General features: G+C 46.2%; 1 protein-coding gene across 1 annotated transcript; it reads left to right on the top strand.

Moving 5' to 3' along the window:
- The first annotated feature begins 23,827 nt into the window (after nucleotides 1–23,827).
- ZNRF4 (zinc and ring finger 4) lies at nucleotides 23,828–24,877 on the top strand. The gene has a single exon (XM_027850913.1). It carries the CDS (start codon nucleotides 23,828–23,830, stop codon nucleotides 24,875–24,877), a length of 1,050 nt encoding a protein of 349 aa, XP_027706714.1.
- The last annotated feature ends 910 nt before the right edge of the window (nucleotides 24,878–25,787 follow it).

Raw genomic sequence — 25,787 nt, forward strand, 5'->3', positions numbered from 1 at the left:
AATCAATCAACAAGCATTTATTAAGCACCTACTATATGCCAGTCATGATGATAGGCTAGTCCCTACCCTCAAGGAACTTACCCTATCTATCATGGTAAATGACCCATGCATATAAATAGATACACATTCTATACAAGGTAAATACAAAGTAATTTAGGGAGGAATGAACTCGCAGCTGGGGCAAGAAGGCAGGGGATCTAGAAAAGTCTCATGGAGCTAGGTGGCTAGTTGAGTTGAGCTTTGAAGGAAACTAGGAATTCTAAGAGAAACAGATGAGAAAAGAGGGCATTCCAGGCAGGGGTTATAGCCTACGGCAAAGGTGAGGAGACCAGAGATGGTGTGCTACATGTGAGGAACAGCAAGAAGGCCAGTTTGGTTGGCCCACAGGGTAAAAATAATGCTAGCCAGCATTCATATAGCACTTTAAGATTTGGAAAATACTTTTCATATATTTAACTAGTTTAATCCTTACAACTCTGCCTAACAGATGCCATTTATGTTCCCCATTTTACAGATAAGGAAACTGAGGGAGAAAGAAGTTAAATGACTTGCCTAGGGTCACAGAGTTGGCTAAAGTGTCTGAAGCAGGATTTGAACCAGTTTTTGCGCTCTATTGACTGAGCCACTCAGAATAGGTAAATGGGAGTAATGTAGAACACTGGTATCAAACTCAGATATCTAACACAGGGCTGCTAATCCATAAAGAAGGATCCCAGAGGCCACATATTGACTTAGTTTTAGAATGCAGTGTTATCTGTGTTTTATTGTATTTTTATTTATTTTGTTAAGTGTTTCCCAATTATATTTTAATGTGATTCGGGCAGTGATGGGGAGTGTTGCTGCAGCATTTAGCCCACAGGGTAAGGGTGTTTGACACTTCTGGATTGTAGGAGAAGACCGGTGAAGCTCTAGATGCCAAACTGAGGAATTTATGCTTAATTCTAGAGGCAAGAAGGAGGCAATACAAATATTATTATCCCCATTTTCCTTACCATAATTCTTAATTCCTTACCTTAATGCTTAATTCTAGAGGCAAGAAGGAGGCAATACAAATATTATTATCCCCATTTTCCTTAATGTATCACCTAACAGGGTGATCAGGGCATGATCAGTCAGAAAGGGCATGAGGGAAGTCAGGTCTCTGCCTCTCAGTCCTTGTGCTCTCGACTGCATTGCAGATGAGATAATTTCAGATCTGAAAGGGAGATTCAAGATGCTTTAGTCTAAGGGACTTGCTCAAAGTCTCACAGTAAATGTGTGGCAGAGCTAGGATTCACACCCAGGACTCCTGACTTACTTATCTACCCTTTTCTGCTCTGGAAACACCAAAGAATAGACTTTGAGCTGAGCCCTGGCACTGGCCTGACCGAAGATAGCTGACTGAGGTCCTGGAGGAGAGGGCTGTGTAAACTTGGAAGTGCTCTAGACATATGAGCTGCTATTATTATTATTAAGGGCCTTGGGGCTTCTTTCCCCACCCCAGCCCCCAGTGGAGAAGGGGAGGGGTAGAGATGATTCTCTCAACATTCAATTTGGTGGGAGATGAACCAAGAAGGAGGAAAAGACAACGGAATTGGCTTCCAGGGAAATGAGCGATGAATGATGGCAGGTGTATACTTGACTGACTAGTCTGATTGGTGTCTCTTTCTGCATCTCACTCATTCTCCCAGCCCACTGGAGCAGCCGGCTGCTTCAAGGTTACTTAAGCGATAAATTATGTTATTTGGTTAACAGCCCAGCCAATCACACTCGCTGCTGACTTGCTGAGCCCCCATCTTTCTTATCTCAGAGCAGCTGTGCAAGCCCCTACATTTTCCTTCTCTTGGCCTTATTACAGGAGGCCTGGGGCCAATCAGCCTAAGGGCTGGTGGATGAGACAGGGAAGGCTGAGCCTAGATGTGATTGAGAGATGTTTGGCTAAGGAGTCAGGAGACCTAGTTACAACTCCTGTCTTCAATGCCCTACCACCTTTGTAGTAGTTGAGCAAGTTACAGGCCTCAGTTTCCTCATCTGTAAAATAAAATGGGAGACGTTGGATTAGATCAGGCCAGCACAACCTGCCGCCCATAGGCTGCTTGTGACATGCCAAAGGATTTCCGGCAGCACGCAAAAAATGTAGAGGAACCTCTGCATTTTTGGGGGCTGCAGGTTGTACAGGCTTGGATTAGATGATCTATAAATCCTTTCCAGCTCTCAATCCATTATCCTGTAAATCCTGGAGTGTCCAAGGACTAGCTGTATGACCTGAACTGCTTAGGGAGAAGGAGCAGATTGAATTCCTTGCCCTCAGGAGTCTCTCAGTCTGGAGTGGGAGCCAAGATTCAACCACAGAAAGTGTTCCAATATAAGGAAGTAAGAACCTAGGATTTTAGAGCCTTCTTGCTTCATTTTCTGTATGAGGATGCTGAGTCTCTAAGAAGGGAAGGTATGAGAAATAAATGTCTGTGAGGTACTTATTGATGACCTTGAAAAAGTTGGCTAAAGCTTTCCTGAGGTGAGACTTGACCTGATCCTAGGAGGTCCATTCCAGGTTGGGGATTGGTAAGCCACAATAGTAGCTACTTATCGTGAAAAGAGAGCTAGAGTTGGAGTCTGAGGACCTGGGTTCAAATCCCAGTGGACTCTTATCAATATAAACTTGGGCAGATCATTTTTACTTCTTTGTACCTCAGTTTCCTCATCTGTGAAAATGAGGAGGTTGGACTAGTTTACCTCTGAAGTCACTTTCTAGATCTAAATCTCATATCCTAATTGGGGGAAAAGATAGCATGAGGAAAGGTGAAAAGTTAGGCTTGAGTAAGGGCTAGTGGTGGGGGTAGAGTAGACAAGCTATGGGGAGGCCAGGGCTGGAATACAAGATATACTGAAGAGGAGGTAATAATAATAACTAGCATTTATATTACCTTTTAGGGTTTGCAAAGCACTTTATAAACATCTTATTAAGGCATTTTATCCTTATTGCAACCCTGGGAGGTAGGTGCTATTATTATCTTCATTTTACAGATAAGGAAACTGAGGCAGACACAGGTTAAATGACTTATTCATGGTCACATAGCTAATAAATATCTGAGGTCAGATTTGAACTCAGGTCTTCCTGACTCTAGGCCCAGTGCTCTATCCATTGTGCCACCAGCTGCCTAAAAGGTTAACTGAAATAAGTTTTTCAAAATAGAGAGGAGACATGGAAAATCCTCTAGAGATACCATACTAGTCAGTCAATAAATAATTATTAAGCACCTACTATGTGCCAGGTACTGGGTATACAAAAAGAGGCAAAAGACAGTCTCTGCCTTGGGTGATTTGCTCTCAGCCAGCAGTCAATGAAATTCCCATTCTATTTTCATAGTTCTTGAAGATGAAAAAGCCCTGGATAACTAAAGGAATTATTTTTCTGACGATTGATTTTCTGGTAGTGCAGCTGATTTTAGAGGGACTAATTTCTTTGGGCAATGGAGCGTGGTAGGTTCTCTTCAAATCACCCCTATGGATCAGACTATCCCTGGATAACATCACTATGGGCATCTAGACTCACACCCTCCCTCACAGAATCATAGAATGCCAGACTTAAAAGTTCTTTTAGAGATTGGATAGATATCTCTGTTATTTTACAGAGGAAGAAACTGAATCCCAGAGAAGGAAAGGGAGTTGCCCAAGGTCACGTGGCTGATAAGTAGCAGGACTAAGACTCAAATCCAGATCTACCAACTCAAAATCCGGTCTTCTTTATGCTCCCAGGTCTGTCACTTCCACTGCTCACCAACCCAGATCAGACCCTCCATCACCTCTAACCTGAGCTGTCTCACTGATCTCCCATCCTTTCATCTCCCCTTTCTCAAACCATTCCTCCATACAGCTGTCAAAATAATCTTATTAAAACATACCAAGTCATTCTCCAGCTCAGAACCCATCTTTGGCTCCCACTGGCAAAAGGATAAACCATGAGCTCTGTGGCAGGGGTGTGCTGGTAAATATTTAACAACCATCTTTTGGGGGTGGGGGAGGGGAATGTACCCACAACACACTTTGAAGCTGAATCTGCATTATTAATTAATATTTTCTCCATTGCTTTCTTAAATCGAGACAATCAATAAAGAAATAAAGCAAGCCCTGATTTTTAGCTTTTTCCTATGTCTGAGGGATAAATGCCTATACTGAAAATTCAACAATCCACTCTTGAGATCCAGTTTGAGGTGGTTCCAACACACCCCTGCTCTACAATCTGGTTCCAGTCTCCTTTTCTAGCCTTCTTTCATGCGATTCCCCTTAATATCCTTCATGTACCAGCCAAAATAAATCACTCACTGTTTCCTGATCGTGCTTTGTACTCTCATGACTCCATGCATTCACAAAGTGTGTCTCCCATGCTTGAGAGATACACACTCCCTCTGCTTCTCTGCTGTTTAAAGTTCTCTTCATTTAGGGCTCAGTTTAGGTGCCACATCCTTCATGAAACTTTCTGTAATTTCCTTTCCAACAAGCTGAAAGTGATCTCTCCCTTCTCACCATATTTTCCTAGACTGTTTTCCTTTGCCTCAATCATACCAGACCTTGTGGGGGCCATCTCCAGTCATCCTGATCTATATCTTGCCACTGGATCCAGATGGCTCTGGAGGAGAGAGTAAGGCTGGTGACTTTGCACAGCCCTTCCTCACTTAGATCAAATTCACTTACATGTCATGGCATCACTTTCCTGATGCCATGGTCCTTTTTGAGAATGAAGGACAAACAACAGCCTGTAAGGAGTAGAAGCTGCCCCACTGGGGACCAAACTGGCCAGTTTCAGTTGGGCAGCACAGCTCCTTCCTTCCTTCCTTCCTTCCTTCCTTCCTTCCTTCCTTCCTTACTTCCTTCCTTCTTTCCTTCCTTCTTTCCTTCCTTCCTCCCTTCCTCCCTCCCTCCCTTCCTTCCTTCCTTCCTTTCTTCTTTCCTTCCTTCTTTCCTTCCCTTTCTTCCCTTCCTCCTTTACCTCTGTCCACATAGGGAATTGTACCCTTACTTTGAGTCTGTCCAAAAGAATATAAATTTTAATCACTGAAACCTCTCAAGATATCTTGGGGTTTAGAGTATAAATTTCTTTTCTAAGGACCATGCCTTAAACCCAAATCACTCTGCCTCTCATCGATTGTACAACAATAGGTCCCAGCCCAAGCGTCCCTTGGGCATTGTTTGGCCTATGATGGCTCAGAGTGAGTGTAAATAGCAATTGTTTCTATTTTGGCCAGAAACCCTGAGAGTCTTCCCCTCCCAGATTGATTTTGCTTTAGTTTTGTGTTCTTTGACTGGGTAAAAGATGCCATTCTTTGCCTCATTTCTTCCCTAGCCTTAAGTCTCATTTCTTACCTAGCCTTAATCACTGAATGGGAATTGCCTCAGTCAAACTGAGACCTGGGAAAGATCTTAGCTTAAAAAGGCCAAGGTTTCACACTGCATCCGGGGCCATCTCTAGTCTTCCTGATCTATATCTTGCCATTGGAGCCAGATGGCTCCTGAGGCTGGTGACTTCGCACAGCCCTCCCTCATTTAAATCCAGTTCATTTGCATGTCATGGCATCATCTTCCTGATGCCATGGTCCTCTTCCAGAACAAAGGACAAACAACTGCCAGACCTTGGATTATACTTCTTTACAAAGCTGTCAAAGCCTCCTATTAGAATGAAGACTCCCTGAGGGTAGCAACTTTCACCCTGACCTTTCTATCCACTATGCTCGAGAAGCAGGTCGATATGGTCAATAGAGAATTAGCTTTCAAGACAGGAAGACCTAGGCTTACATATGGCCTTAAACATAAGCAAGTGGCTTGACAGTGAGTATTTAAAATCACTTAACCTCTGAGAGCCCCCAGACAACTGTCTAAGAGGTATACGGTGCAGAACACAGAATCTTCATTGGCTGGGTCACCGTCCTCACCAGACATTCTCCACACCAGTGGAAGCACAGGTCCATTCCGTTTTTCTTTCTGCAAATGAGTAAACTGAGGTACTAAAGGATGAAAAGACACCCAAGGTCACTCAAGTAATTTCTAATTACTTTGTTCTAATTAGAACGATGAGTTCTAATTACTGGAGTTCGATGCTCGGGGCCTATCAGGATACACCTGGCTTCCCACCATGCACTGCTCTTAGAGGCCCTGGGCATGCCCTGCTGGCTCACCTCACAGATCAACCCTGCTTCAGCCTACACCAAGCTTTGGCCACTGTGCTGAGGCCAGCTTGTCAATGTATTGGTTCTCCTAGGTGTGGAGCTATGTATGGAGATGATGAAACTGAGCCAAAGTTGTCAGTTAAATCGATTTTATCCTCAACTTCGTTCAGCTCAATCCTTGCATGAGAAAGCAGGCTGGGAGGGGGAGGGGAGGAGAAGGGCAGTGTAAAGATGGTGGGGAAGAGGGGAAGAGCAGTCTTCCAACATTAATATAGCTGGTGAAACAATGACTGCTTGGGTAGTGTTTCTCTCTGTCTCTCTGTGTCTCTCTCTCTCTCCATATATATATGTATATATATAATGTATATACATATTTGTGTGTGTGTGTGTGTGTGTGTGTGTGTGTGTGTGTGTGTGTGTGTGTGTGTATGTTTGAAATTCCAAGGGCCGATATGAGCCAGGGAATAGGGATATTTGCACAGCATCTGTAGCACAAGGTTAGGGGCAGGATTTCATTTAAGGTGTTTTCTAAGTGCATGGTTATCTTTCTGAGAGTGCTAGAACTGAAAGGAGCCTTAACTATATAGAAGGTCAGGCCTAGTAGGGACCTCAGAGAATAGAATGTGAGGGCTGGGAGCGGCCTTAGAACAGAGCATGTCAGAGCTGTGAGAGACCTTAGAACACAGCATGTCAGGGCTGGGAGGGGCATTAGGACCCAGAATGTCAGAGGTAGGAGGGCCCTTAAAATCCAGGTTTCTACAAGAAGCTTTTCTTGATCTTTCTTAAGGCTACTGTTTTCCGTTTCTACATAGTTGTTTGAATGTTTTCTCCCCATTAGACCATGAGATCCTTGAGAGCAGGGACTGTCTTTTGCTTTCTTTGTAAACCCAAGTCTTAGCCCTGTGCCTGGAACATAGTAAGCACTTAATAAATGATTGTTCACTGATTGACTAACAGAAGGTAAGAGCTGGGAGAGCCCTTAGAACATAGACCGTCAGCACTAGAAGGTACCTTAGAGTATAGAATGTCACAAGTGAAATTCCAAAAGCATATCTGGGCTAAATGACGGTGATGATTGCTTAGACTCCACCATCTATGGTCCTCTAGAAGACCACATTCTCTCCAGCATGTCCCCAGAACCACGGAGACAGGTCTGAAATCACCATATTGGCATGAATTGTGAGGTGTGTCCCACCATTCACCTCTTGCACCAAATGGTTTCTCACTATTGTCAGAACTTGGCCTCAGCATTGGTCGAATTAGGAGCCTGGGACATTGCTAAAGAAAGGTAAAACTGATCCATAATGACCAGTGATTGCATGCATGTCTGGCAGACAGTTAAGTGCTTAATAAATACTTGTTTCATTCTTTTCTCATGCAATGCTAAAGAGGGAAGATAAATAAAAGCTGATTTCTAGGAAATTAGTGTAGTGGGAAAGGCCCTGTGCTCCAAAGGGCATCAAGAGACCTAGGTTCTAATGGTGTCTCTGCTGTGTGGCCCTGGCTAAATCCCTTCCCCTCTCTGGGCCTTAGTTTTCCCATCTGTAAGATGAGTTGGAACAGATGTCTTTAAAGTCCCTCCCAGCTCTAAATTTATGATTCTCTAAAATCCTAGGATCCCTTGAGGACCCTTCCTGTTGCCAAATACTGCTGCTCCCTGGGGATGTGGGTTGCATGGAGAGAGTTTCCATCCCTCCCCAGCCCTCTTTCCTCATCATTTATTGCTCCCACCTTGATATACTTTCTGCCTTTTTCAGTTCCTTCTCTCTACCTCCCTCCCTCTAGCCTTAATTCCCATACTCCCACAGCAGAATGACAGAAAAAATATATGTCCTTTCCCCCTCCCCCTTGCTCAGCTAGACAGTCTAGCCTCGGGTGAAGACAGTCAAATCTCTCTGTTCATTCAGGCCTCGGGGCCTTGAAACCTGACTGTTTCAGAGCAGAAACATGGCAAGGTCTTTGAAAAGAATCACAGCATCTCTGAGCTAGGAGGGACCTCAGAGGTCATCTGGGCCCACATGTTCTTGAGTAGGAATCCTCTTTATAGAAGCCTCCAGGAATGGCCATCCAGCCTCTGCTCAAAGATTTACCTTGGGGGAGGAGAGGCCTTGGATGGTTAGAAAGGTATCATGGTTATCGTCTTATACCTCAAACCTTGGTCTCCTTCCTTGCACCTGCTTCAACCTCAAACACCTGAAAGTAGAGACCATATTTCTTTGAAATCTTCAGCTCTCCAGGTTAAACGTTCACCAGTGCTCTCTTGGTACAACCTCCAGACCTTCTCGCCATCCTGGTGGTCTTCCCTGAAATGCTCATGAGCTTGTCAACACCTTCCCCAAAATGAGAACCCTCCCCAAAGGAACACAATGCCTCAGAGGTAGTCTAACCAGGGCAGAATGCAGCCAAGCTATCATATCACCTCCCTCCTTCTAGACACTGTATGTAGTCTAAAGTATAATTGCTCGCTCTATCTGTCTGTCTGTCTGTCTATCTATCTATCTATCTATCTATCTATCTATCTATCTATCTACCTACCTACCTATCTACCTATCTATTTATCTATCTACCTATCTATTTATCTATCTCATCTATCCATTTATTCATTTATCCATTTATTTATTTATTTTGCTACCACATCACATTTTAATTCATACTTGGCTTGTGGTCCATTAAAATCCTTAGATCTTTTTTTCATGTGGAGTGTTATTGAGTCCTATGGCTCTCCTAGTCCATATTTGTCAAGCTAATTTTTTTTAAACCAAGAGAAGGACTTTATATTTATCTCTGTAAAATAAATTACATTGGTCCATTTTTTTGCCAACTAAAGACTTTTGGGGTTCTGACTCTGTCACCCACCATGTTAGCTCTCCTTCCTAGCTTTATGTCATCTTCAAGTCTGGCAAGCGTGTGATTAGTGTCTTCATCCAAGTCACTGATAAGAAATGTCAAATGGCATAGGGGCAAGGACAGACAGATCCCTGGAGCACTCCACTAGGTCCCTCTCTCCAAGGCTCCTTGGGGTACACTCCTTCAGCCAGTTCCAAATCCACCTCACTATTATTATCATCTATGCAGGGGTGTGCTGAGCCACCTTGTACTAGCTCTCTAGGGCTGACTATTAAATTATCACCCTTAGCATTTATACTTCAGAAATTGGCTAATGCTACAAATCAGGTATTGATTTATTGTTTTGTTGATTATCTAGATTGGAGAAGGTCATGGAGAAAATGTTAATAACGTCAAATAAGCATAAAAGGGTGTTGTGCATGCATTTTTCTCAGATAGCTGGTTGGTAAACATTTACTAGCACCCCCCTGCATTTATCCCATATCCCCTACCCCCACCAAAGATAGCAGAAGAGACCTTGTTAAATACATATTTAAAACCTAGTCATACTATGTCTGTGACATTTCCTTGATTTACCTTATAGTTATTCTGTCCAAAAAAGTAAATGAGGTTAGTATGTTATATCCTGTTCTTGAAGAAATCGTACTGGTTCTAAGTGACCACAGCTTCCCTTTCTAAATGTCCACAAACCATCCCTTTAATGATATGTTCTAGAGAATATATCTCCCTTCATTGGAGAAGCAGGAAACTAAGAGTGTAGAATATTACATGTGTCAGACTTGGTAGAGTTTTTATTAGATTAGCCCAACTGTTCTTTTCCCCTCCTTTTTTATTCTTTGCTATCAGCAATGGTTCTGTGGGAGGGGGTGGGAAGAGAAATATACTGGGAAATTTAGATAATGCAAAACCAGGAGATATTAATACAAGTTTAAAAATTTGCTAATGTGCTCCAGAATTTTGCCAGAAATTAACTCAAGTTCACTGGTCTATAGCTTACAAACCCCGCCCTTTTGCAGAGGTCAGTAAGACTTCTCCCACTACTGTGAGGTAACTGTTCACATGCTGACTCTCTCCTCTTGAGGTAATTTTATGTATGCAAGGTGACATTCCCTCTTTCCCCCACCAGTACCAGCATGTGAGGCACTCAGTCCTCAGGACTGGCACCAGCACCAGCACCAGCACCAGCACCAGCACTCTTGGGTACTCACCACATGTCCACCATGTGTACCTCTGCACAGAGACACTGTGTATACTCTAACCCTGGAGGTCACTTTCTCTATACAACACTAGCACCCTGTCCCTCTCTTCTGAGATGGCTAATTGTCCTGAGTGACATTCTCCTTTTCCCTCATGAGGTAACTTCTCACAGTTGGCCTCTTTTCCTGAGGTAAGAGTCACCCCCGACAATAGCCCTCCCTCCCTTCCTCCCCCGTGCCCCCTGATTCAGTCATGTTCTCCATTCAACCTGCACCTTCTGAGGTAATGATATGACAACAGCCTTCCCCCTCATGAGGTAACTTCCTGTGATAAGCCCCTCTCCTACAGAGGTCACCAGCTGCATATGGGATATTCTCCTTCTGCCCAGGAGGTAGGAACCCATGATCTACTCTCTCCTAATGAGTTAACACATTAACACTCCCTCCCCTACCACCAACACCATGAGGTAACTGTCCTCCATCACAGCACACCTCCTGAAGTAACTGTCCAAGACCATATCCCACCCTCATGAGAGGGCCACCTCCATGGTCTGTCCTCTCCTTCTGAGGGGGCACTAACTATCCAGGATGGCACCCTCCGTCCCCCTCCCCAGATAGCTGCCCTATGGCCTGTCCCTTGGATGCTAACAGCACACTGATGCTTTCTCCCTTCCTCCCCCCAAGCTACTGACACTCTCCCTTTCCTCTTTGTTCAATGGGGTGCTTCCACAAGTGGTCTGAGAGTGAGGTAACCTTAAGACCCCTCCCCATTAGTTCTAGGGTCTTTGTTGCCCTAACAGTGAACTAGAACCTGGCATGGGGAGAATTACCCCTACCCCAGACAATAAGGCAGCCCAAGCAGGCCCAGGCCCTCCCGTGAGGGTCTCCCCCAGTGGTGGCCCCACTATAGTAGGTGCTTTGGCCCGTATCCTGCTGACACGCAGATGGAAATGAAGATATGTTTTCAGAGAGTAGACCTTTCACACCCACCCTCCCCTGTCTCTGCCATGCCCCCAGCCCTACCAAAAGTCCTATGACCTTGGGCAAAATCCTTTTTGACCCTCAGTTTTTCCAACCTGAGGCATATGACAAGGAGGCATATTCCCAGGTTGTGGGGGTGCTGAAAGTAGCATGCATGCTTCCTGTTTCATTTTGCTCTCCCCCAGTCCACTGCCCCCACATCAAAATGAAGCCCAGATTCCCATGAAGCCCTTGGATTTATATTCTTCAGAGGTAGCGGTCCTCGGTTTGACTTTTACTATACTCAGGGGTAGCTCCAATTATCTCCAGGGGAGCCGCCAAGTTCTCAAAATACAATTAATCTTCATTCACCTTAATGTAAAAAATAAATGTGTGCAACACAGCACTTATGAAAGGGGAAGGACCACATCAGAGCCGGGAGGGAGCCTCGAATATAGAACACAGGATACCAGAGCTGGAAGGGAGGGAGAGGGGACCTGAGAAAACAGGCTGTCAGAGCTGGGACAGATCTTCAAACAGAGATCATGATGTGTCAGAGCTGGGGGTATCTTGGAACATAGAATGTAGAATTCAGAACAAGAATGCACCTTAGACATGCACCACAGAATAGTAGCTCTGTCAGGGCCTCCTCCAGAGGCCCTTGAGACCAAACCGATCATTATGCAGATGGGGAAACTGAGGGCCAGAGAGAGAAAAGTGACTGGTTATGTAGTGATTCTATGGCAGAACTCAGGCTAGAGCTCCAAACCTCAGAAACCAGCAAATCAGGCCAATGGCAATAGAGGGGGAACAGCCTCCCAAGGGCCATAGACTGGGACCTAGAGCCACCATTTTACCTTCTTGGCCCATGGTGCCAGGAGGATGCATAAGCTAAGGAGGCACAACTGGGCAGCATAATCCTGCACTTGGAGTCCAGATTCCAACCTGAGCTGTCTGACCTTGTACAGACCTCTTCCTCAATCTGGACCTCAGCTTTTACCATCTGTGAAATAGGAATGATGAAATTGACACTATGAATCCCCAAGTGTTGCTGTAAGGAAAGTTCATTGTAAATCCCAAAGCATAATGGAAATAAGAATAGTTGTCATTAAGGGATATGATTTTGGTGGACTCAAGGTAGACTTTAATGTATCCCCACCCCAATTTTTCTCTGACCCACTATATTTGCTCTGATCCCTACTCAAACATCACACGGTACCTCTGAACCCTGTCCCCAAGGGTCACATAAAATTTAGCCCAGGCCCAGGTCCTTTACACAGACCTACTCATAAGGCTCCAGGGGCCACGATTTGAATGCAAAAATGTCATTTTCTCCATAGATGCAAAACTGGCTTTGTGTCCAGCCTGACTCCTCATCCTGTTGCCAAACTCTGATTGATCACCAGTTTCTTGGAAGACTGCTCCATCCCCAGACTGTATCAGTTAACAACCCACGTTCAGAGCTAGCCATAAAAACCTCTTGTAGCAGAGAAGAGGGGTAGGAGGTGAGGAGGGGGCGGGGAGGGAGGATGGCATTCAAAGACCCTGGCAAGGGAAGGGTGGTGCTGTTCTTCAGAGGAGAGTGCCACAAGAATGCCCTTGCAAGGAGAGCACCCTGTTTCAGAGGCCCAGTGAGGGGCACAGCGAGCCAGAGGGAGGTACTAGAGCTTGGTCTGGTCACAGCTCAGGGGCAGGTCAGAGGAGGGCCTGAAGAGGTAACAGGATGCTCATGCTTGGGCAAGGAAGGTTGGAGTGTGTGCATGTGTGTGTGCATGCATGTATGTGTGTATGCAAGTGGAAGAAGGCAAGGAGGGTGAGAGAGAGAGAAGGAGGGAGAGAGAGAAAGAGAGACAGAGACAGAAAGAGAGAGAGACAGAGAGAGACAGAAGGAGGAAGGCAGAGAGAGAAGAGAGAGAGAGAGAGAGGGAGGGAGGGAGGGAGAGAGACAGACAGAGAGAGACAGAGAGAGAGACAGAGAGAGGATGACTTGTCCCATATGTTCCTGGAAGTATGTCTCCTCATTCTCCACCATGAGCAGCAGCATCTCTTGACTCTCCATTTAATTACCATTTGCTTAAAATGTTAACAGGCCACATATGGGATTTAATAGTTATGAGGGAGAACAGAGCAATTATGGGGAAAAAGGCCCCTTTTTATGGCCAAGGCAAGAGAGAGAAACTGAGGAGAGATAGAAGCTGAGGAGAGAAAACTCAGGGATGGAAATGCCATCCAGGCCCCTCATCTCAGAACAGGATTCTTCTGAAAGACCCCTCACTTTCAGGTGGTCCCCCTGCAGGGCCCACCCCTCACTGCCCCGCCCACCTCCCTACTCCCACACGAATGACCAGAGTTGTCTAGAGAAAACACTCCTTTCCAAATATTTCTCATCCTTAGCAGCTCCCTCTTTCTGTTCTGGATCTCCATTCCCTTGGCCTCCCCAGCCTCTCTGATGGATTTTCCCAGCTCCCCATAATCTGGCTCTCCTTCAGGATCGTCTTTGACTCTGCCCTTCCCTTCATTCCCCATATTCTGTCTCCATGTCCCCACTGACTCTCATTCAAGCCTCCATCATGCATGTCTCATGGGATCAGCTTCATGAGCCCTCCTGGATGGGCTCTCAGCTGTCCCTGGCCAATCTACCCCCCGCATCCAGTACAGCTGCCAAAGTTAGCTGTTTAAAGCACACCTGACTGTGTGGCCCCTTTGTCCCTTGCCTCTAAGATAAACTACAAATTCCTCAGAATGACATTAAAGCCCTTGATAGTTAAACTTCAGCCTCCATTCCCAGGCTAATTTCATATTATTTCATATATTTTCATATATGTTATATTCATATATAAATATCATTTCATATACTCATATGATATATTCATATTAACAAACTCTCCAGTTGCAGCCATTCGACCTTACACTTGCCATTCTGTTTCCCACCTCTTTGTATTTGCACTGGCCTTTCCCCATGCCAGGAATGCATTCCCTCCTCATCTGCACCTCTTAGAATCTCTAGATTATGTGCAACAGGTAATCACATGCCTTTCTGTGAAGCCTCTCTCCGAGATCCCCAGCCCCAGCTGTTAGAATGCTCTCCCCTCAAGTTATCACACATTTCTTTATCTATTTGCATTTTTCATCCTCACAGTAGAAAGTAAACTCCTTGAGGGCAGGAAGTCTTTTTAAATTGTCTTTGAGTTCATCCCTTGCATCATCGTGCCTTGCTGGGCCCCTTCTCCTATGGGTGAGTTCCTTCTGGAGCCTCCATTTTGGAGATGAGTCCTGGCTGGCTCTGCTTAGTTCCCCTCCCACTTGTGCTTTTGAATCTGGACTTTGCCACCATCCCCAGTAGGGGATACCTTCTTCTTACCCCTTCAAATCCCTTGCTCCTTGCAAGTTGTGGTATATGAATGTAGTGGAATATTATTGTGCTATAAGAAATGATGAAAAACTGGAAAGACTTGTGTGATCTGATGCTGAGTGAAGTGAGCAGAAGCAGAACATTGTACACAGTAACAGCCATGTTGTATGATGACTAATATTGATAAACTTAACCCTTCCCAGCAATACAAGGATCTAAGACATCTCCAAAGGCCTCATGATGGATAATGCTATCCACATCCAAAGAAAGAACTAGGGAATTTGAATTGCTATTTTTTTTCTCTTCTGTTGAGTTTTGTTTCCTCTTTCTGGTGGTTCCTCCTATTGGTTCTAGTTTTTACTTACAACATCACTAATGTAAAAATATGTTTAATAGCAATGTAAATGTATAGCCTATATCAGATTGTGTACCGTCTTGGGGAGGATGGTGGGGAGGAAGGGGGAGAAAAATTTTAAACTCAAAAGCATATGGAAGTGATTATTGAGAAATCAAAATAAATTAATAAAAAAAATCCCTTGCTCCTTGAGGGTAGAACTGACTTCCTTTTCATTTATATTTGTATCATCACCAGCACTTACAATACCTGACACATAGTAAGTGCTTACTAAAGACTTCTTGTCAGCCTGCCTTGCACATAGTGGGTGCTTCATAAATGCTCATTGGGTTGAACAGGACTTATTGGGCAGCCTTGGACAAGACTCACCCCTCTTGGGGTTTCATGTATTTATTGAACCAGACAGACCTGATCTCCTAGTGAAGAACTTCTACCAGTGAGAATCAGCACCTTCTGGGACACTTAGAGGATTGATGGGGGGGTAATGGGTTAAATGGGGCCGCTAGGTGGTGCCATAGTGCATAGAGCTTCAGGCCTAGACTCAGGAAGACTCCTGAGTCCAAAGTGGTGGGATCCTGGGCAAGTCACTTCACCCTTTTTGCCTCAGTTTCCACCTTTGTAAAAGGAGCTGGAGAAGGAAATGCAAACACTACAGTATCTTTGGCAAGAAAACACCAAATGGGATCATGAAGAGTTGGACAAGACCAAATGACTGAACAACAATAGGTTGAGTAAGCTGTTATGTAATCAGAGGCGACCCCTTGAGTGAGAGATGGGGAAAGGGACTGCATGTGCCTGGCAGTTCAGACCATCGCCGCAGCCTTAATCACCATTTCCCCTCAGACCTTGTTGGGCAACACCCCGGGACTCTGAGCCCAAGAGCCTAGAGAATGACTGCCCCTCAGACCACCAGACCTGCTTCCAGCAAAGCCATTACCAAGGGGAGAAATCAGTGTGGAGAGGGGGCCCACCTTCCTCATCACTGGGGATAGCTGTGGACCAAGTGCCACTAAGAATCAGATAGATTCCTATCAGAACAGCCCTAGGAGTGGCAGCACCTTCCAGACCACCAGTCCTGCCTCTAGCCCAGACCCAATAGCCATCATCCAAAGAGGCAATTCCTATGGAGAAGGGGCCAGCCATCTCTGCCAACTGCCACACATAGGACAGGCACACCAGCCTAGCTAAAGCAACATGGCTTCCTGAGGGAGACTTGAGGCACCATTGGCCACCATCACTATCTTGACCACCATCTCCGCTTAGACCCTGATGGGGACCATCCCAGACCCTGAATCCAGAAACTCAGAAATAGCAAGTCTTCCAGCCCAGTGCCCAAAGCCATTAATATCCTGAGAAGATGCAGCCTAGGCCTTTGCTCCTGCAGGGGCTATAGCCATAGCTACTGAAGACAGAGAAAAGAAATCTTGCCATTAAAGTCCTTGGCAATATCAAGCAGTTCTATGTTAGAAAGAGATAGGATTTTTGTCAGTGGAAATGACATTTAAAAAGAGTCATTACCGTCTGTTTTGCTGCTGCCCCCTAAGGACCATGGGACCTTTCCATCTGATTTGCAGCTGAAACCTTTCACAGGTGTTGTCTTCCCCTTTAGAATGTGAGCTCCTTTAGGGCAGGGACTGTTTAACTTTTAAACTTGTATTCCCAGTACTTAGCACAGTGTTTTTATTTATTTATTTATTCATTCATTCATTCATTCATTCATTCATGTGTGACTTGAACCCAGGTTTTAGTGATTCTAAGGCTAGCTCTTTTATCTATTATGCCATAATGCCTCTCTTAGACCCATTTTTAGGCATTTATTTTCCTATAGGTCTAGTGTTTGTGGAGGGTAGGGGTGGGAGTGGGCTATAGAGGTATCATTCATGACTGCACATGGGAAGTAATTAAGCTCCCTCAAGGAAGATGTGGGTTCTAGGAATGGATCTGATCACTCTAGGAATGAATCAAAAGGTTTAGGGTTGGAAGGGACTTTTGATTTAGTAAGAATACATTTATTAAATGCCCACCATGTGCACAGTTCTGTGGATACAGAGGCTGGAACAAAGGACCCCTGCTCTCAAGGAGCTCACAGTCTGATAGGGGAGACCACATCCAGACAACTAAGAACAAGTAAGATACATACGAGATGAACTGGAGATAACCAGCAGAGGGAAGGCACTAACACTGAGGAGGACTGAGAAGGTCTTCCTTTGGGAAGTGGAATTTTGACTGAGATTTAAAGGAAGCCAGGGACGGTTCTTGGAACACAGAAATGTCAGAGCTGGAAGGGACCCTGGAGACCACTTAGATCAGTAGTACCTAACTTTTTTACGTTATGGACCCCTTTGACAGTCTGGTAAAGCCTATGAGCCCCTTTTCAGAATGTTTTTAAGTGCACAAAATAAAACAATTGTATTACAAAGGAAACCAGTTATATTGAAATAAAGATGTAATCCCCTCCCATACAAGTTCATGGACCCCCTGAAATCTACTCATAGACCCCATGGGTGTCTGTGATTTTCAGGCTAAGAATCCCTGATATAAATGGTGAAACTGAGCCCAAGTTGGGGAAGGGATTTGTAACCATCTTGGCTGGACCAGGCCTCCAACGCAGTCAGTTATCAGTACCTCTGTTCTCATTTTTTGGAAGCTTTGTTTCCTACCTTAAGAAAGGAGGGAGCCTTTCCAATGGACAGATGGACAGATGCCTCTTCCTCAAGGAAGCTTCTTTCCCTTGGTTGTTGGCCGAGGTGCTGATAATGGTCCCTATTTGACCCGGCTAGTCCAAAGGCATGCTGATAGGTCCTCAGGGAACTTAGTCCCCAATTAGGTACTGGCTGATCTCTCAGGAAAACCACAATGGCCAAGCAGCCCAAAAGGCTGGCGATGGTGGAGTCCCTCCCACCCACTGAACAAAGAAGGCAAGTAATGACCACGTACAGTATTTCAAGAGTGGAGCTACTTAGATTTATTTAATTTGTCAGTCAAGCTTAGATCCCATGAAATTGACACAGTAGTAGCCCCAGAGTTAACACAACTCTTCAAAGGGCTGCAAAGAAACATGGGGTATTTTTTTTTTGTTCTCATTGTAATTGACCTGGAGCATGGTGAGGTGATTATAGGGCCTGCCTCCAAGTCAGGATGGCCTGGGTTCAAATCTTGCCTGTAACACATTCAAGCTATGTGATCTTAAAGAGTTGCCTGGGTCACTGAGTGTTTAAGTGACAAGGCTCTTGGTGTTCCAGGAAACTCTCTGAGGCAGGAGTTACAGAAAAATAGATGACTCACTTTGATGGAGGCATTTTCCATACCAGGAGCTCCCCCATACTGATAACAGCATAAATTTGACCCTCAAAAGTTGCAGTTACAGCAAAGGGATACTGTGTCCAAAGACTGCAAATTAGTTTAAATGAAATTCAGTCAATCAATTAACAAGCATTTATTAAGTACCTCCTATGTGCCAGACACTATGCTAGGCACTGGGAATTGTTGTTTAGTCATTTCAGCTGTGTCCGACTCTTTATGACCCCATTTGGGATTTTCCTGGCAAAGATACCGGAGTGGTTTGCCATTTCCTTCTCCAGTTCATTTTATAGATGAGGAAAACTGAGACAAACAAGGTTAAGTGACTTGCCCAGGGTCACACAGCTTGTAAGTGTCTGAGGCCATATTTGAACTCAGAAAGATGAGTCTTCCTGACTCCAGACTCAGCATTTTATCCACTGCACCATCTAGCTGCCCTGAACAAAGTACAAAGTACTTTTGGGTACAAAGACAAAAAGCCAAAAAAAAGTCCTAACCCTCAGGGAGCTGACATTTGAAATTGATGGCTACAATGTATACATGTAGAAATAAACACAGATACAGATATAAAAAGATCATTTCAAGAGAGAGGGGAAGGACATCATGTAGGAGGTAGCATCTGAGTTAAGATTTGAAGGAAGCTAGGGCTTCTGAACCAGGGAAGTGAGGAAGGGAGTGTATTCGAGGTCTGGTGGATAGCCTGTGCCAAAGTACGGTTACGTGGAATGGTGTGTTGTGTGTGAGAAACAGCAATATGGCCGGTTTGGCTGGATTGTAGACTGTGTGAAAAGGGCTAATGGTGGCAGGTAATAGCACTTCTCACCCTGCCCTGCCTTTGATGACAACTGGCCCTATCTAGCCAGCCTAACCCTCTAGCTCTCTTCCTGTCACCTGACCCATATTCCATTGCCCTTTCACTCACTTCACTGATCATATCTTTGACTTCCTATCCTTCCCTGGCTGCCACTTGAGGCAGCCTTCCTTGAGGGTGGGCACTGACTGTCTTGCTTTTTGTATTTGTATTTTATGTTTGATACTTAGTAAGTGCTTAATGCTTTCTCATTCAATCAGCTAGAAAGAAAGATTACAGCCAGACTACAGAGGATATTAAATGTCTAACAGAGGAGTTTATATCTTGTCTCAGAGGTCATAGGAAGCCACTGTAGTTTATAAAGGAGGGAAAGTAACTTGGTCAGCTTTGTGCTTTAGGAAGCTTGGCAAGGGGCAGCTAGGTGGCACAGTGGATAGAGCACTGGCCCTAAAGTCAGGAGGACCTGAGTTCAAATCTGGCCTCAGACCAAACACTTGACACTTCCTATCTGTATGACCCTGGGCAAGTCACTTAACCCCAACTGCCTAAAAAAAAAAAAAAAAAGGAAAATTGGCACCCACTTTGGCTGGGTGCAGTGGTGCAATTCATAAACCTTGCTATGGAGGAGGCTCAGGCTAGTGGATCTCTTGAGTGCAGGAGTTCTGAGCAGCAATGGGCTAATCCATTTGTGTGTCCACACTATATTGGGTATTAAAATGGTAAGCCTATGAGTACCAGGTTGTCTAAGAAGGGACAACCAAAACCAGATTCCTTCTATGGAAAGAGGAGCAGGTCAAAGCTTCCATGACAACCTGAGTAGTCCCTGTACTTCCAACCAGAGTAACATAGGGAGATCTAATCTTTAAATGAAATAATAAATGAATATCACTTTGACAGCTGTATGGAAGATAGATCAGGCAGGTAAATTTAATGGACTTTGATAACTGTCTATGGTGTGTATTGAGCGTTGACTCTATGTAGACCCTGTGCTCCATGTTAGACTCGGAAAAAAAAACCCCACAGACTTTACTGGTAAAGATGGCACCCACTCTACTCACCTCCCATTACTTTTTTGCCTTTCTTTGCATCACTAACACAGTAGCATAGCACATGCTTAATAAATACTTGTTGACTGATTGATTTCTCTAGCACTAAGCCCTGCCTTCCCAATAACCCCAGGAAAGGGCTGTGTGTCATTGTTCCCAATTCCGAGTCAGGAGAGACTTGGGTTCGGCCTTGGTCTCTGACACTTACAAGCTGAGTGATCCCTGTCACCAGGCCTCAGAACCCAGGCCCTAGTTCCTGATGAAGTCAATCCACTTAGCTCTGGCATTGCCATGATTGGGGAGACTGAGTTAATGCAAACTTATTCCATGCTCTGACCCCTCCTTCCCATCTCACTGGCCACAGACCATGCTTCATGTTCCATTGGACCATCTAGGAATGACTATCCTCCCTAGGTCATCTTGCCATGCCAGTCCTTGATTTATCATCTATGTGCCTTCCTCATAAGAGTAATCAGCTAATAAACATTTATTAAGTGCCTACTATGTGTCAGGCACTGTGCTAAGTGCTGGGGATACAAAAAAAAGGCAAAAGATGGTCTCTGCCCTCAAGGAGCCCATAGTTTAATGTGAATTACATGTAATCTCAAGCATTCACGGGTAAGGAGTACAAGGATCATTCCCATTTGACAGATGAGAAAACTAAGAAGGAAGGAGGCAACTTAGTCAACAAATCATTAAGCATTTATTAAATGCTAATGATGAACCAGGCACTGTATGCTAAGTGCTAATGCAAAGACAGTCCCCACCCTCCACTACAGGTAGTCCCTGCTTTATATTCTAATGGAGGAAGACAACATATAAAAGGAAGTGGAAAAACAGGGATATTGATGGGGAGGGAGGGCATCCGCATGGAGGCATGGAGGAGAAAGATGTCTGGGAGTCAGGTGTGGGGCCCAGAGAAGAATGAAGGACAACCACTGCAGGCCTTATAGCCTTCCTTAAAATAGAGTTTCCAGGAGGAAACAACCAATCAGAGGAAGGGGCTACAGGGGTAGAGGGATCTTCCAGGGTGAGAAGATTGTCGGACTGTGGGGGCATAGCATAACAGAAGCCCTGGCTAAGCCACTGATTCTCTTAGCCTCAGTTTTTTCATCTGTAACATGGCAGGCTCAGATTAGATGACCTTTAAGGGCATCTTTGGGCTTTAAATCCTACCTAGGCAGTATGATGTCACAGAATGGGTACTAGGCCTGGAGTCTGGAAGATATGGGCTCAAATCCAACCACCTACTCTTACTAGGTGTCAAATCCCTTCACTTCACTATAGTGTCTTCATCTATTTAGCTGGGTTAATACCATTTGATAGCATTGTTGTGAGGCCAAAATGAAACAATGAATGTAAAGCATTCCGTAATACAAACCTCGATGGGTAAATATCCTTCTATCTATCCAAATCTAGCCCTTCGTCTATGCCTGAGCCCCCAGGGCAGATCAGGGAATAAAAGGAGATCTCTGAACAGGGAGACTTAGGAGGCCGGATCTGGAGGTCCCTCCTTTTAGGTCTAGACTTCTTCCAAAAGGGTCAACTAGGTGGTGCAGTGGATAGAGCACCAGCCCTGGATTCAGGAGGACCTGAGTTCAAATCCAGCCTCGGACACATAACACTTACTAGTTGTGTGACCCTGGGCAAGCCACTTAACCCCATTGCCCCCCAAAAAACAAAAAAAAAAACAAACAAAAAAACTGAGAATAGACTTCTCCCATGGTGTCTCTGCTACTGGCTTCTGTAGAGGCAGCAGGGATATTCTTCCGGAATCTAGACCCAGCCAACCTCCATCTTAGGATAGGATAGGAAGAGGGGAAGCTGTCTCTGCCACCTCTAACCACCTGCTGTGATCCAAGACCTCTGCTCCTTTCTTTAAAGCCAGGTATATCAACCTGCCTTATCTCCTTGGGGGAGACCCAGAGAATCACAAACTATCAGAGTTAGGAAAAACTTTAGGAATCAGAGTATTCATCCTTCTCCACCCCCCCCGCCACACTTTTCAAATGGGGAAACTGAGGCCCAAAAGAGGAGAAAGGACTTGTCCAGGGTCACATAGAGAATTAATAGTTGGGCCAAGAATTGAACCTAGATATGAGGACTTCAGACCCAAGTTCATAATGCTGGGTTTCTTCTAGTTTCCCTCCTTGGCAGGTTCCTTTCCTCCCCATAGCCTGCTTTGTCCACTTGGGTTGAAGAATTAGGAGCACCAGGGGGTGGAGGTACAGAGGTAGGGAGAGATACCTCAGGTTGTTTGCCAGTATGGAGGGCAGGCTCTTTCCTGTGTCCGGAAGTTCTAGATCATTCTAATCTGTTCTATTTTAGTCTAATTTATTTTATTCTACCCTTCTCTTTAATCTATTCTCTTCTAGTCAACTAGCATTTATTAAATGCCTACCAAGTACAATACTGTGTGCTAGGGATGCAAAGGCAGAAATGAAGAGCAAATTCCTGTCCTCCCAAATTACCTTTCCTTGGGGGGCACATGTAAACAAAAGTCACAAAGCAGTTAGGGGCAGGGGAGAGGGAGAGAGGAAAGGAGAGGGAAGAAGGGGAAAAGGGAGGGAGAGAGGGAAAATTAACAGATGGAAAAAGCCTCATAGGGGAAGGAGGTGGCATCTGAGCTAAACCCAGGCCCCAACCAAACCAGGGACTTGGATGGTGCAGAGTACTCAGCACCCTGTTGGGTTCCGGTTCCAAAGCCTTTAGGATGTAGCAGTTTTGTTCCAGTGTTGGCACTAATTAATGCGAGTGCAAGGTGGTAGGAAGGATTTAAACTCAGGTCCTAGGAGGAGATCTTTGATTTGCACCAAGTTCTGAGAAAGGCCCAGGAGCTGGCAGGCCCTCCCCTTCAACACATCAGAAGATGCCAGGAATTCTTGCTCCTCCCATCCCCACCTCCAACCCCAGCAGGCTGATTCTGGCTGCCAAGGCCCATCCCCAGGGCCCCAGAGCCTGGGAAAGAAGTTGGAAGCCATTGGAAGGTCCCCGAATGGGGCTTTTCCTGAATCTCTTATCAGGGAAGGTCTCCAGTAAAACCAAGCTTGGCCTCTCAGCCATTCAAACAGGGTCCAGGCCCTCTTCCTTCCCTCTAGTTCCTACCCTTGTTCAAGGATTCATCGTAGGAAAAGAAGGGAAAAAGGAGCGTCTGGGAAGGGGGGTGTTGGCAGCGGGGAGATGGGAACTGGGCCAGAGAGAGTCAGGGAGATGAAGGCGGGGTGTGTATGAAGTCTGGCAGGCTACCCAGACAGCTCGTGTGTTCTGGGGGAGGGGGAGAGGAGAGGGGGTTGTGATCAGTGATGTCACAATGAGGGGCCAGAAGGATTCTAGAATCATTGACCTCCCCCAGCAGACAGGGTCCCCAAGGGGTAGGGGGAGAGACTGAGAATTACGGGGGCAGGAGCAGGCGGCCAGTGGGTGCAAAGGAGGGCATCCAGAAGATGAGATGCTCCCTCCCCTGAGTCCCCAGAGGTTAGTGACTCTTGTGTGAGGCTGCTCACTCTCTCTTGCCTCCAGGCTTTGCTCCATCTTCCTGGGAGGCCCCCCTCTCCTAAGGTCCCCTGTCCCTGTTATGGCCCCCAGACACTGTGGCCCCATTGAAATCTAGCTGACTAAGGCTCCTGCCAATGAACAGGGGATGTAAGCATCTCTCCAGAACTCTAGTCATCCACTGACAAGAACCTGGGCCCCCACTCAAGGCCCACCACTCCACACAGGAGCACTAAGTGTGAGGCAGCAAGAGGAGAGTGGGACCCCATCCATCCCCCTGGCCGGGCCCTGCTGGGGTGGAACCCCTCCACGACACAACCCCTCAGCCATGGGGGTAGTGGGGACATGGGGTACGGCCTTCCATTTCCCAAGGCCTGTGGCATTTCTTTTTCTGTTATTGGAGCTGCCAGCCGGCAAGGCCCTGGTCCGGGCAGTGGCCAATGACAGTGCCAGCACTGTGGACTTCAGCGACGCACCTGCCCTGTTCGGGGCTCCCCTGTCTGAGGATGGTGTTCGAGGCTATTTGATTGAGGCCCGGCCACCCAATGCCTGCCAGCCCATTGAGGGTCCTATGATATCCAACCACTCCCTTGGCTCCATTGCTCTGATTCGCCGCTTCGATTGCACCTTTGACCTCAAGGTCCTCCACGCACAGCAGGCTGGCTACCAGGCAGTCATTGTGCACAATGTCCACTCCAATGACCTGGTCCACATGGTGCACGTCTATGACGACATCCGGCAGCAGATTGAGATCCCATCGGTCTTTGTCAGTGAGGCCACGTCCAAGGACCTCCGGGTCATCTTGTGTGAAAACAAAGATGCTCACGTCCTCCTCTTACCCAACCATCATCACTACTCTGAGCTCGACTGCCACCCCGTCCTGTCTATCTCTTGGGTGCTGGGCCGCACGGTGACCCTGCTGATGTCCACGCTGCTCATTATCAGGAGGGTCTGGCTATACTGGTGCCGCTGGCGGGAGCGGGGCCCTGTGGCCAACCCCCCCAGCCAGAAGAAGACGCATGCGCGTGCCTTCACCCGCCAAAACGACGTCTGTGCCATCTGCTTGGATGAGTATGAGGAAGGGGATCAGCTGATGATCCTCTCCTGTGCTCACATCTACCACAAAAAATGCATCGACCCGTGGTTCTCCCAGACCCTTCACAAGACCTGCCCCATCTGCAAGCAGCCCGCGGTCAGTACTGAGGAAGGCTCTGGCTCCAACCCAGAGAGCCACAGAGAGGTTGAGTGGGTCAGGTCCCGGCAGGCCCACCGGGCGGCAGAAGCACTGCCCCTAGTCCGTCCAGTGCCCTCCCACACGGACAGCTCCAGTCACAGGACGGAAGACTCAGAGACTGAGGAGGAGTCCCCCCTACCCTGAGAAGTGCTCCTCTCAGGCCTCCTTGCCCCAGACTTGGCTCTTCCCTTCCTCCTTCCCCACACCCCCATTTTTCTCTTTCCAGCCAGCCAGCTGCTCCCTAGAACCTGGCTGAATATCACCGTGTACTTCTGTCTTGGCTTGCCTTGGTAGACAAACCCAAATGCTGCAGTACCTGTTTGGAAACGCAAAACTTTGTAGGCCAGAGACAATAAAATGCATTTGGAATCACGCAGGTTCTCTGGATGTCTAGCTGAAGCCCTGCCTGGGCAGGTTTTCTTTGACCTTATCTTCCCCCGTGGTTTTTGTTGAACCTCTAGCTGCCCAAGCAGGAGAACCCAAGCTGATACTCTCGTAGCATTATAGAATCCGGCAATGGAAGTGGCTTCCCAACCCAACCCAACCTTTTCATTTTACAAATGGGGAAACTGAGGCCCAGAGCCAGGGAGTGACTCAGCTCTGCTCACCCACCACACTACACACTGTACAATGAACTCCCTCCAAAGGTATGGGATAGGTCTCCTGGAAATACCACTAGACATAAGAGTGATGGCTGGAAAGTGCAAAGGTGTGTATGGGGGGGTGAGGGTCAAACCAGGCTTGATGTCAGGAGAAGCTTCCTCCAAATAAGATGGGTTCCTTTTGGGGGGAAGTCTGGATAACCACTTGTCAGGTATGCGAAAATAGGGTTTGTTTTCATTGTATATGTTAGACTATTCGGCCAATGAAATCCCTTCCAACCCTTAAATTCTGTGACTCTGGGATCCAGGGAGCTGGCCTTTTCAGGTGACTCAAGGAGGGCATCAAGCAGGGCCTTCTGTCAAGGACTTCCTTATTCACAGTGGGCTCGGTGGATGAGTCGAGGAGGGGTTTGTGGGTCATGGAATGCAGATCTGGAAGGGAAGGGACAGAT

The sequence above is a fragment of the Vombatus ursinus genome, unplaced genomic scaffold, assembly GCF_900497805.2.
Source record: "Vombatus ursinus unplaced genomic scaffold, bare-nosed wombat genome assembly UNPS02009173.1, whole genome shotgun sequence".
NCBI lineage: Eukaryota > Metazoa > Chordata > Mammalia > Diprotodontia > Vombatidae > Vombatus > Vombatus ursinus.